At 37.4% G+C, this 12,318-nt stretch overlaps 1 protein-coding gene across 1 annotated transcript in view; it reads right to left on the reverse strand.

Moving 5' to 3' along the window:
- Window positions 1-12,318, reverse strand: part of LOC131670369 (B-cell receptor CD22-like) — a gene marked incomplete at its 3' end in the record, with an annotated part of 212,117 nt that overhangs the window by 116,560 nt on the left and 83,239 nt on the right. The window contains exon 2 of the mRNA XM_058945909.1: window positions 5,090-5,219. Coding sequence (XP_058801892.1) covers window positions 5,090-5,219 — 130 coding nt within the window. The remainder of the gene's footprint in view (window positions 1-5,089; window positions 5,220-12,318) is intronic.

The raw sequence follows: 12,318 nt of genomic DNA on the forward strand, positions 1-12,318 counted from the left end.
TTCATTCAATAAAGGCAAATTGATTTTTTTTAATTTTTAGTAAAATAAAGTTATAATAGAATAATAATCAATCAATCTGTTTGTGGCTAATCGAAATCTTTGATTAGGCAAAAGGATAAAAATATTGATTTGTAGATGTGTATTATGAGAAATTTATTATTTCATTAAAAATTTTCTTGATTATAAGTAGCCATTATAATTTAACGACTACTTATTTGATATGCTTGTTTCAGATAATTACATAAACTATTTTTTCAAAATGAACATACATAGATATTTACAAAATAATATAAAAAACATCAATTTAAAGATTATAAGTAGATAAGATAGAAAAAGTACGATTAAAGTCTTAATTAATTAAAAATAAAAAGTGAGCATAGATTGAATGGCACACGGCATCCCTAACACTGTTGGTAAAAGCTCTCGAGCACACAAACACGCGCACGCCCGCACGATAGCAAAAGAGCTTTCTCTCCATCGTTGCATCTAAAAGCAAGCTGGGCGCTATTTATTTAATGCGGAAGTATACAAACAGCTGCGACCGAAATATCATCTCTTTACTCCTGCTTCTACGTTCGTGACAAGGGTTAAAGGCCTGATACGCGATAGAGGGAGGGAAAAGAGGTCTTGCAAGCGAGGTGAGGGGGCCGATGTTGTTACCGCTTATTTACTGTGGAATGCAAAGAGACGGTATCTCTGTCGCGAGGTAGCGTAAAATACAAGGGCCGTTACGTAAGAGAAGATATCGTGCCTCGCAGCGACCGAACACACCTACACGCCTCTCTCTCTCTCTCTCTCTCTCTCTCTCTATATGTATATATATATGTAATTTATACGTGAATACTACCTATATGCTAGTTCGAGCTTTATTCGAACGAGCGTGCTCTCCAAGCCAAGTTCGTGTTATGAAATCGTTCGTCGCTTGATAATTCGATTTGGAGAAATTATTGGAAGAGCGCCACCCAGAGCCTGAGGCGCAAGCACTCGACTACGTCTTATCGAAGGAACCTCTCTCTCTCTCTCTCTTTTGCACATGTATATGAGTGCACATGTCTACTGACGCCATTGGCTCCGGAATTGCTTTTGTTTTTTTTCATCTTCCTTTATTCTTTTTTTCTCTCAGCTACTTTTCAAAGGGGTGTGTCTGATAAAAGCTTTCTCTTTTTTTACACTTTTTTTTTTATAATAGAAACGCCTGCGTTTCTACGTTTTCTCGTTATTTGATACCGGTCGAGGCGACCAACTGATAAAAGCATGCTGACTCTGTATTGATTATTTTGTTATTTACATCTTACAGTATTCCTATTATTAAATTTAAAAAATTTAGAAATGTTTATTCAAAACGTATTCTATAGTACTTATTTATTCAATAATTTATTTATGAATACTTAGTCTATGACTCGTGATAGTATAAAAAACGAATTTCTTTTTTTGTGAGACGGTAAAAATAATCCCTTTGCAGAGTGTACTAAAGGCAGCAAGAGTTCCAAATAAAAAAGTCGCGCAAACTTGCAAAAGATTATTCGAAGTACTGTAGTTTGCTTTTTTGTACAATGCGCACACAGACCAGACGTATATAGCTCGCTCATCGAAAAAACAATGAAAAAGAGGGAAAAATCAGATGGTCACTGCTGTATCTGATTGTCTGCGACTATTGAATCGGGATCTGGTGTTATTTGCTGGCTCTCCGTTGGTCGTTCCGAAGTTGACCCCGTGTAAAAGTATTTACATATATAGACACATATACACATGGGCTATTGTGCTTTTCGTATACTATACACTATATAAAATCGCCAAGGGATTCGGTCCTACGACAATTCTCCAAGTTCCGTAATCCTGCCGCGACCTCGACAATCCTTCGGGTCGAAGGGGATTTCGATCTCTGGAAGACTTCACGTTTCTCGCGGGCGAAGAATGTGCCTTGTACCTATTAAGCCACCGTCCATTGGAATTTGAGACTGAATGCCTTTTGCCCACGAAATATCGAGCAAACCGACATAAAATTAGAAGTACGTCGTGACATTCATGCCTCTGATCCATGATTGAATACAATATCTTGTGTATTATACCTTTCAACTTCAATAGAACACGTATCCATATCCGTTTAATTAAATTAGATAATAGAATACAATTTCGCTAAAAATTATTAAGTTGCTCGATGCCACGGTGTTCATACATAATCGAACAAAGTTCCTAGAATTGTTGAAATAACGGAATGAAAGAGTAATCAATGTGACTTCAAATCGATTAACGTTGGAAAAGTCAGCGAGGACGATTAAAAGAGCCAGATAGAGCCATCTACACAAAAGTGGCGATTAAAGAGCAGAGGATACGGGAGAGAAGTAGATAGAAGGACTGGACTATGAAGCGCGTCAACTGGCGAGAGAGCGAGCGATGTGTGCACAGACGGTAGGCCGCACGAGTGGGCGCGCGATACAATGAAGGTCGTGCGCATCGCCGGGCACAGTGGCATAAATGTTTGATAACGCGGAGCGATAGGAACGCGGGGACGAGCAGCCGAGGTAGCAGCAGCAGCAGCAGCAGTTGCCTGTCGATGCGCTTGCCAGAGAAAGAGAGCGAACGCGGCCGTGCGCGTATACACGTACGCGCACACAATATGCAGATAACGCAAGCGTCAATGTTGGCGCTGAACGCGCGTATACTACTACCTGCACGCTCGTAGGTATGTTGTAATTAGAGGATGCGCCTCTATGCCGATGTGGCTTTCGGATATTTTGCTAATTACCCGATACTTCGATCTACCAGCTCGGATAAAGCCAGTGTCTGATGCTACTGAGAATATATTAAAGCGAAAAATTGAGTAAAATAGATGTGATAGAGGTTATATCGGCTGAGGTATACATCAGCCTAATTTTAAATGAAGCTGCAATAGTAATTTGGGTCACTAACTAGAAACACACTTTTACAAACATTTTTTATCGTATTCTTATTTGTTCTTGCATCTTATGTTAGTATTTTAACCATTTTTACAGATTGGAATTAATAAATAGTTATTTTGACAAACTAGTTTCTCTCTCCAGTCAATTCGCGAAGCTCAATTTTACTATTTAATAATCCATTAACCAAATTGCAAATTAGGATAATTGGTGGAGAGATAAGTTGCGGCATCTTTGAAATTTAATTACACACCATAATTAGATATAACGAGGCACGATCAAAACGCCATAGCTCATTGTGCCAGACTCTGATTAACGTGCATTCTACACTGTGTAGTTCCCCTACCCAGCTCATCTATAATTCTTACATGTAATAGATTTTCTTCATTAAAACATGTATTCCAATATTCAAGTAAATTTCAAACAACACTTTTGCAATTTCATGTTTTTTAAATCCTTTGACAATTTTCCCTTTTGAATATCACTTTTTATGGTCACATTTGTTGCGAAAAATTTCTTTGTGATTTGGCTTTTGATAAATTTAAAATTGAATCTGTCGCACACGAATACCATATATTAAATTATATGAAATATGTACTTTTGAAATTTTATTTATCTTTATTGGGGCTGATTTATAATCGTCAAATATATGGATAAGTGTAACAGATGAAATAATTTGATTGTAACGTTTTATATTATATATTACGTTAATTTTATACGTTAGTTTATAAACGTTTTGCAGTTACTTATTGATGTAGCAATACTAGTTTCTAGAGTAATTGATGTAAAATTGTCTAGGAAAGCATTGTAAAAATAATACGAAATATAATGACTAATCAGAAAAGAAATCAGAAGACATTTCTTTGATGGTTAAAATTAAAAATACTTCAATCAAATTAAATACAATATTTTACAGTTTCATAACTGGAAATCTAAAGAAGAAAAATATTACCGAAGTTCAAGTTGTAAAATTGCAATACTACAGTTAAGTTTTATTTCATACGTATTTCAAAAATGTGATAGTAAAACGAACTCTTAAAAAACTTCAAGTTTGTATTGAACCATGTATATAATAGAATGAGTTTAATTAATTATTTCAAATATGTTTTTTAAGTAAAAAGGGAATCTTTCTTTTCCTAATTTACAGCTTATACTGATGTTTGGGGACACAAAGTTAGTAAATACTCTTAAAAAGTGAAACTGTTAAATTTTCGCGTTAGATAGAAATAATAATTTAGTGCAATTTATCCTACAAGATATTGTCATTTCAGATTATAAACTAGTTTAGCAGCTACAATTTTTATGTGATTAGCTTAATAAATTAGAATAATTTTAAGAAACAAAATTTTAGTTCATTCCTTAGTTTAGTTCACTCTTTCATTAAACATTATTTGTAATTTAATAAATAACTTTGTAATTCGATACTTTAAAAATTACAAAAGTAGTGCTAAACACGTTGAAAAATTTTAAATAGAAATTTTTAATTTTCTTTAAGAAAGTAATTGAGTAAGCGCAGGCCAAGAATTTAATATTTGATATGGAAAAGTATTAAACCACTGCGTCACTATTACGTGTCGGAGATGATGAAATTTTCAGACGTATTTTTAAACATCATAACTGGTAAAGCAGAGACGAGCCAGGAATAGGAAATTTCACCGGGATACGGCAATGGAGTCAACGGTTCTAGTCGTAAGTTTAATAATAAGTTTCCCCCTACAATTCGCGCATTTAATTCGATATTCAGCAGTGCGTATAGCACCCCATAAAGCTTTTCTCCAGAGCGATGAAGCTTTTGAGTGAATTTGTTAAAATTCTTTGCCGATAAAAAAAATATATAGCAACGCAGGAAATGCTGCCTACGCCGACTTTATAAGTGGAACGAGAAAGAGAAAGAGCGAACTGGAACGTCGCGCTTCTCAAGCGTTTGAGAGTGAAAAATATACATTTTTTTCGAATATCATTTAACTTGAATAAAGAGAAATGTTGAGCAACCTCTTCAAATCATTAATTTCACACGTGACCAACCTTAGAATATACTTATAAGCATTGCTCATAGATTATACAAGAATTCCGAATAGATTTAACTTGTTAAAAAGCAAAATTTTTTAAAAATCAAAAAATTTAAAACTTCTATCAATCTTTCAGTTATTTCATGGCGTCATTAGGTAATAATAAGATCTAAAAATACTTACGAATAAAGAGGACGTGCTGAGCCATCTTTGAACCAGAAGACCATATCGAGAGTGTCGTGTACAGGCGCCGTAATATTGCAAGGTAGCTCGACAGGTCTGCCTTCGACCACACTGATGTTAACTAGGGGTACTGAAAGAGCAAAAAAATATTCATTAAAATATATGCTGTAATCTATAATTCCAGTTTCTAATATAAATATAATATCTAATATAAACAAATTTGAAAATACCGTTTTAAATTATTTATGAACTGATATAATTAATTTAAGTCATAAGACGGTAAAATCGATTATTATCATTAAAAAAAGTTTATAGTATATTTCAATATTAGATTGGCATAATAAAACTGTATTAAATTGACGCAGAATTGAATACAAAGTGTGCTTTACAAAAAAATCGAAGCTACAAATATTTTGCAAGCGAGCATCCAATTCCAAATTTTCCGGTGTGAGCGCTAACGAGTTTCATTATAATTCATTTCTATCTCATCGCTGACGACAATAAATTTGACATCCTTCTCTTTCCCTCTCTCTCTCTCTCTCTCTCTCTCGCACTCTTTCGCGCTCTGACTTATATACATGCATGTGTATACTAGGTGTCTTTTCACTCGCTTGGCGCTTTTACGAGGCTGACGCTGGACGGGCAGTTTAATTTTCATCAAGCCCGAGGGTCGCGATTAAAGCAACGAATGTACCCGAATGAACTGAATTAACTCGGTGGCAGAGCTACGAGTTCTGTGCTATTACTCTCCGTACAGTTGGATACTAGGAGAGTACGGTGCGCGCGTGCGTGAGAGAAAATCGAGGAAAGAGTATCGTTGAAGCGAACAGCTTGCGATGTAACAGGCAAGGGATAAAGAGAAAGAGAGAGGAACGAGGAGTCTGAGTTTTTAGTTTGGGGCCGAGAGATCAAACGACTTGCTGCATCTATGAATGCATAATTTATAGTTTCATTTTTGCACGTATGTCTGTAACAACCAACGTACAAAAGCTCCCACATCTACACTTTTTATCTATTTTTTGTGGCCAGTATTCCGTTTGCTAGGCTACACATTAAAAGTAGTATGAGCCTTAAAAAGATTGACATCAGTTCAGTGCATATTTTTTTTCTAATCTTACAATTATTATACTATTTTGATTGATAATGAACTTTACTCATAATAAAAACAAGTGGTAAAAACAAATAATAATGTGATAAGTATGATAAGGTTCCGTACGATGTTGTATATGACAGTGATCGATCGGTTACGTAAATGATAGAGACTCATTCATCGGTTCACATTTGAGCTTATTTGGAGAGTAAACATATTTGCTTGAATATTTTTCATGCTGAATGCGGGTGTAGGATTGTATTTATAGATAGCCGGAAATATCGCGGACTTATTTAATAATTATAACCGGATAATGGAACGTTTTGTCCTATCTTCTCTGCACGTTAGACTCATACGCATGGCTATGACGAGCATACATTGCCATGGACGCAGACATAGCAATAAATTTAAATGTTCTTTATTTTCGTGATTCACGAAGAAAACTCGTTCGGTTATCAAGGCGACACGCTGATTTCTCCGAGATCTTGCACGAGAAAAATAAATGCGCGTTGTTGAATTTTCCCTTTTTCACGAGCTATACCATCGCAAAAGCCGTAGACGTAGCCTTCGCGGGTCCGTTTGTGTCGCTTTATTGCACATGGCCGTTTTGGCTTTTTTACCCATTTTTATAATTCAATAATGGTCTATAACAAATATTGAACTAAATTAGGAAAGATTCAACAAGTGGGAACAGAAATAGTCTCAGCGTAAGAAAACTACGAAGAGAAGTATTACCAAGTGGACGGCAACATCTCGTTTTCCTCTTCCCTTTTTTTTCTCGCTCGAACATTTAACCGTAAATTAGAATAGTTTTTTGTGGAACTATTTGCTCGGTCGCTACTTCCTCTCCTCTCCATCAACCAAGTCAATGATTTCTTTATCTTTATTATTCCACGTCGTTAGACAAAAATATGACGTGACTGCTTAGCTGATTAAGTAAAATTATTTACTGGCTCAGGTCCCTCTCTTACCTTCACCTTAACCTCCATTTATGCGATTTTCTTGTGTAATTAATGCGTAAATGTGTTTTGTAATTATTCTATTGATTTTCACTTGAATTTTCTTCTTCGCATGTAATAAAATAAACTTAGATGCGTTTGACCAACATTATTTACTTTACATATTGTGGTTGTTTCTATAAGTTCTCAATTTGATTAGTCTTTCGTTATACTTGCTATTGTTTTTCTTATTATTAACTTAACCAAAATTGTTTGTGATTTGCGATATATTTCTGTCATTGACATTGCCAATTTGTAGTATTTTTGATAAATAAAAATCAAACGGCGAGATGCCCTCTACTATAAGCTGTAAGAAAGGACACTCAAAAATTCTCGAACATCATGGAAGTCTATAGGCTTTCTCTCCGTCAAGCTCGTCAAGAAGAGCTTGCGACGGGAAATTTTCACACTCATCAAGCGAAGATTTCGCGAAAGACTGCCTGGCGGGGCATGGCCCTACTTAATATTATGCAGATTGAGGCATTAGTGTGAAAAATCTTGTGCAAGGCTCCTCCTCCGCTACTCGCTCATTCCCCTCGCCTGGACACCTGATAGCCGAGTAATTAGACGCTTTACGATACTGTTCAAGTGTACGGAGCAAAAGGGCTGCAGCGGTTACGCGATGAAACTTGATATTGGTAATAAAGCCCAAGCATTATCGTAAATTTGTGTTTCAATCTCGGTTACGCCAACCCGCATGCCGTGGTTCTCGATGGGAGAGAAAAAAAAGAAATAACAGCTATGAGCCTGGTAGGTCTCTACCTTAACGATTGTTTAGTTTTTCGAAAAGCTTGTATAGGGCTCTTCGATCGGCTATTTTGTCTTGATAGCTAGCTTCTGCTCGCCTAATGAAATATCCTTGGGTATTATATTTATCGGCTTACAGGATACTATTAAATTATGGTTAGAGTATCTTGTTTCAGGGTTGCGTAAAAAATTTATATGAATATTATAAATCTGTGTTATTAGAATTCTCTCCAAACTCACGCCACGTAATAAGAATTTCAACCGATAAATATTTTAATGAAACTGACATTACTAATTATTTTCAATCGTATGCAAATGCAAGATTAATCCTTCAGACGTGAAAAAACTCACGGGAAAAAAATATAGCAAAAAGCTAGAAGACCAAAGAAAAAATCCAGAAAAGCGTAAATAAAACCAGCGATTTTCACGTACCAGCGCGTACTGGGGTTCTTTTTTCTTGTTCGTGTATTCTTCCGCGCACGACTGAACGCGCCATTGGCTTGGAATGTCTTATTAAGCAAATTAGCAGTTTTAATTTACACGGCTGCACAACGGTCTAGCGTACGCGGTTATACGTGCACACTTTTGCACCATATCGCAGTTCGCACATAATACATAGAAAGTAGGCGGCAGCTCTCTCGGTACTTTAGTCGAAAAGCAGAATAAAAAAAAAGAGAAATAAATGTAGGCTGGAGGAATGAGAAGGAGCTACTAGGTATATTTTTCATAAGTAAAAACTGCAAAATATGCGCGCACTCGCACGCCCCAACAGGTTTCCGGATAGTTAAACTGCGTCCCTCGGGGCCAACTCTATGTATATGTCATTGTCCACACGCCTCGTTCGCCCTCTCTTTCGCATATATACACGCATATCCTTTTCCTGTTCTCGTTTTTCTGTAGAAGACTTGTTCCAAGTATGTTATATTTAATTGAAGTCTGTCGCAGCTAAATTTTGTGTGTTGGCAACTTTGAAAATAAATTTTTAAAGTAGGCCAACTCGGTCAAACGATGTTAAAAAAATTGGATTTTATATTTTCAAAGGACGTAAGACTTTGCAAACGTTTTCGTTTGGTTGGCTCGTTTGCCCATTGACCATTTCATTCATTTCATTAAAAACGAAGTCATTTTTCAGATAAAATATAATTTTCCTAGAAGCGAAATATTTTGAAAAATACATAGGCGAAGATTTGAAAATGCAAGTTAAAAGGTGGTTTTACGAACGACATTCCATGCACTATAAAATAATCTAAAAATCGCCAAACCTGGGGATGCTTACGCTGCAAGTATCAGTAAATTTTGAATGCACTGATTAGGAAAATAGATATCAGGAGAACGAAAGTACGGTAATCACAAAATGATATCATCATCGTAAATGAACAGGAAAAAAGCAAAGGAAAAAAATCTGGCTCTGGAAACAAGCTCACAACGCGCTAATGAGTTTCCGCGAGAAAGCAGGTAATTAGCATATTTTTTAAGCGGTACGGCGCAGGATACAAAAAAAGCTAAAATATGCGTAGCATAAAAAGCGAGTGTCTTGGTGGAAGGAGGGAGTATGGTTAGACGATAAAGAAGTGTCGGCTCTTTATAATTCATATTAATGTTGGTGTAGTGTAGCGTTGCACAGTCGCGGATCCATACAGCGGCGGCGGCGACGCTGCTGCTGCTACTGCTGCTGTTGCTGCTGCTGCTGCTCGCAGACGGAATAGCCGTCGGAGAAAAAGAGGGCTGCTGCTGCATTGTGACCGCACGACACTGAATTACTGACGGCGGAAGGGCGGCCGCTTCCGCTTGTAATATAGTTTGCAGGCACAATGCAGGCACAATGGCCGCCTTTGGCCAAGGATCAAAGTAGCCGTCTAAACGCGAGGATGGCCTCCTCCGTGCCCAAGTGACGAATGAGCTTTGCGCTTCCGGCTTATCCTGCGCCCTGGCGTCTGTGTGTGCGTGCCTCTGCCACAGTGTCAGTGCGCGTCAGGACGGCGCGCGGCTCATTGAATTGCCTGCTAATTCGAGCGGATTATGTACAAAGGCAGCTGCTTTTACACTCGGGATTTTCCAAGCCAATTAGCAGATTTTATGCAGGGTCACGATTGTTCATTTCGCTGGAACGGAGCCTGTTGCCCAGATTTGTAAACTCGCGGTGGTGACTGTGTGGCTGTCTGCCTGGCTTTCCGCGCTGATTGATTTGTAGCTTATTCGTGGTTTGTTGCGTTCTCTCGTTATTTCATTTTCATTCTGCTTTGGCGGTTAGTCAAACTTCTACTTTCATCCTTTTTTTTATTTAACATCTATTTCCACTGGTCTGGCACGTGTTTTCTTTTCTTATTCAATCGGATACTCGCACTGCTGCACTACTGAATTTCATTACCTAATTTACGTAACTTTGAAATCGCTAGAAATGCGACGCATAAGTTATTTCATTAGCTCAGAAATCCAATTGACGCTCGTGACATGGCTTTTAGTGCCAGTTGAATTCAGGATCATTTACTGTTTTCAAGAAAACAGTAGCGAACAGTCGCTTTAATGAACAATCACGGAAGAACAAAGCCGCATGCGCTTCAGGCGCGAATAAAAGTTCGGGAGGGGGAATTAGCGAGAGGCTGGGAAAGGAGGGCGGGGGGCAGATTTAATGCATTTTTGCGGAAATGAGCGCGCGTGTGCCAGACGACAGCGTGAAATTGAATTAATCGCGAATTAAAGGGAGAAAAGAAGAAACGAACTTTGAAGCTGTTCGAGAAACGAGTCGACGTTTCTTGAAACGGGCCATTCGCATCGGGCAAATTATAGGACAGACCGGGAGAGAGGGCGAGAGAGATAGCAAAAGAGCCGAGCGAGCATTTCCCACGGAAGCGGTCCCGTATAAACTTTAAATAACGTTTGTAAACTCCAGCTCGCGTAATTCATCGAAGAACGCGAATTCATGACGCCCTTCTCTCTGGCTCGGCGCAAGGGGTTGCGAGGGAAGGGCAATCGTCGCCAACTCCCGAATTGAGTTCCGCTTGGCAATTACGAATTTTCGATGCTTGAACAAAACTTGCCAAGACGCTTCTTACTTCTGATTTCGTTTTCTTGGCAGCGGCTCCGCGATAAAAATTATCTTAAATTTTCCGTCAATAATTTTGGTCTTGTTATTTTAGTGAAAAAATAAATGTCATAGAAAGAAAATATTATATTTTTTCGAGTAGACGAGAACATTTGTGACTTCAGCAATGAGAATTAAATTTGTGTAAGTCTCGGAATATAATTGATTCCTCAATGATCGTGATTATTGAAAATACTAGATGATATTACAGTAACTATGTCGACATATGCACTTTCTCGGTTTTTTTTTCAAATGCTGTGGTTTTAACTAGCATCCAATCTTTTAAGTAAACTCATTTTTCAAATTTGCATAAGCAGAACGAAGCTGTTATTTCAAGATACGTAAGATAGATAGGGTCGTTACCCTCATAGTAAAAAGCAACAATAAAACATAGCAAATGAATACTCGGCGATAACTATTTTTCAAAGAAATACCCACTGAGTACCATTACATAATCAAGAGAATGAGAGCAAATAAGAAAAGGAAGTGATCATCTTAATAATAAAGAATAATCAAAAGAGACGGGGTGGCCAGATCTCGTGACTTGTTAATCGTGTGGTAAAACGTAAAAGTATCGTTAAAGTCCCGGCTTTAGGTTTCGCCCTCTTTCTGTTTCTCTGCTATTTCGAAATTTGCCGCTGTCTGACGCCCGAAGACTGTAAATCCTCGTGATTATACAGCGAACAAGGAATAGGTGGAGTGCGAGCGGAGGTTCGACGCGCAGCCACCACATTGCTATTGGCGCGCCGCGAATGAATTGACCGAAGACGTGACACGCAATACCCAGTAATTTGCTGAGTCTTACGTACCACCGTGAAGCTATTAACTTTGCTTCAACGCTTACGACGCCTACCTATTTTTTTATTGTACCCTTTTTTTTCTTATCACGTTTCTTTTTTCATTCCGATTTTCCTTACGGTCTAAAATTCTCCTTATTTCTACACTTCTGTGGTCCTTTAAGTTTTTTTCTATTTCTGTATGAAATTTCATATGCCGACATCTTTCAATATATTATTTAAAAATATCCTTAGAAATTTTTCATATTTCTTTGCAAAGTACCAGAAATTAAAACAATTCTATATTAATTTTAGACTTCGATGGGGAGGTATATAATGGATAAAAGTCAACGAAAAGGCATAGAAATTATAAATTATGTATGCATGTTCCCGAATCCATTATAACCGACATTCCGCCGAGCGGTGCTTTAATTAAAACTTTGAATAATTAATCTATATCTACAGACTAAGAGTTAAATCCCTTTCCGTTCTATAACATTGCAATTTATTTCTGATTGGTTTATCAGCTATCTAGT

The sequence above is a fragment of the Phymastichus coffea genome, unplaced genomic scaffold (genome assembly GCF_024137745.1).
Source record: "Phymastichus coffea isolate CEN01 unplaced genomic scaffold, Cenicafe_Pcof_1.1 PCOF00109, whole genome shotgun sequence".
NCBI classification, from domain to species: Eukaryota; Metazoa; Arthropoda; class Insecta; order Hymenoptera; family Eulophidae; genus Phymastichus; species Phymastichus coffea.